This window comes from Austrofundulus limnaeus, unplaced genomic scaffold (assembly GCF_001266775.1).
Source record: "Austrofundulus limnaeus strain Quisiro unplaced genomic scaffold, Austrofundulus_limnaeus-1.0 Scaffold1094, whole genome shotgun sequence".
NCBI lineage: Eukaryota > Metazoa > Chordata > Actinopteri > Cyprinodontiformes > Rivulidae > Austrofundulus > Austrofundulus limnaeus.
In genome coordinates this window covers 9070-10272 of record NW_013953496.1, presented here as the reverse complement: position 1 = coordinate 10272, position 1203 = coordinate 9070, and the positions used below count along the sequence as shown (strand labels likewise).

Genomic DNA, 1203 nt, shown 5'->3' with positions numbered 1-1203 from the left:
ATTAAAGATTAGTATTAGTATTCATTCATATGGAAAAATAAAATGTTAKTTCCACATTGACAGGAACAAAGTTTTAGTGAAACATGTAGGAAAAATTATTAGAAAAAACTTTGTTTGTTGGAATTTTTATCAAAGTCATAAATGTTCTTGTTTTAGTTTTGAACCATGAAGAAGAAATAAATTGCAGACAGGTGGACAGATCTGAAACAGGACAGGTAACTGAAGGATGCAGAAGTGATGAGGACTCCTCAGAGCCTGATGCTGACTTCACTGCGGACGGCCTCACAGGGAGGAAGGCTCTCAGTGCCGTCAGCCTCTGACAGGAAGCCGCTGCCTGACACCACTGCTGGAACGCTGTGCTCCAGGGCTGTCAGGCGCTGTTTCAGTCKACGCTGGGACGAGTTGAACTCACTCTGCAGACGGGCCAAACAGGTCTGACAGAGACGATAAAGACAAGTGGCATCAATGCTCCAGATGTTTTCAGCTGATAATGGATGAAAACAGGTGAAGTGTGGTCAGAGCAGCTGAAGGAGCAGACCTGCAGGCGATCCAGACTGCTTTCCAGCCTCTCCATCTTCTCCTCCATCTCTTCCCCCACACACACGTTGGCTTCCTCCAGGAGCCCCTCCTTCTGCAGGATGTCCCGCCCTCTCTGCTCCAGCTGGGCCCGGGCATGAGGGAACTCCTGCAGTGCCTCCATCAGGTCCTGCTTGGACAGGCAGAACAGATCCGAGTAGCCCAGACTCCTGATGTTTGCTGTGCGTCTGTTCCCCATCTTACTGCCGCTGATGTTCAGGACACTGATCTCTCCAAAGCAGCTTCCTGCCGTCAGAACGGCAAACTGGGAGACTCCGTCATCGCCCACTACCGCCAGGCGGCCATCTTTAATGATGTACATCTCCTTGCCCACATCGCCCTTCAAAACAAATCGTTTAAATAATGGTGTAAACGCTGACTCAGCAGTCATACTGTTGTTTTGATTTTCCATCTTGTCAGTTCAGATAATTTTACATACTTTGTAATCTTTTAACCAGAACTAAACATCCAGCTCAGTCAGGAAATGGGTGCTATGCAGTGGTGGGCAGGACTAATCTAAATATCAGTTGCACTAACCCTAAAGCACTAACTCAAATATTTATGTCCCCTAACCCTAAAGCACTAACTCAAATATTTATGTCCCCTAACCCTAAAGCACTAACTCAA

At 46.9% G+C, this 1203-nt stretch overlaps 1 protein-coding gene across 1 annotated transcript in view; it reads right to left on the bottom strand.

Moving 5' to 3' along the window:
• Positions 1-146: 146 nt before the first annotated feature.
• The window catches only part of LOC106534121 (cyclic nucleotide-gated olfactory channel), a gene marked incomplete at its 5' end in the record, with an annotated part of 4723 nt that continues 3666 nt past the window's right edge, over positions 147-1203 (bottom strand). Inside the window, 2 exon segments of the mRNA XM_014030642.1 lie at positions 147-434; positions 539-916. Coding sequence (XP_013886096.1) covers positions 249-434; positions 539-916 — 564 coding nt within the window.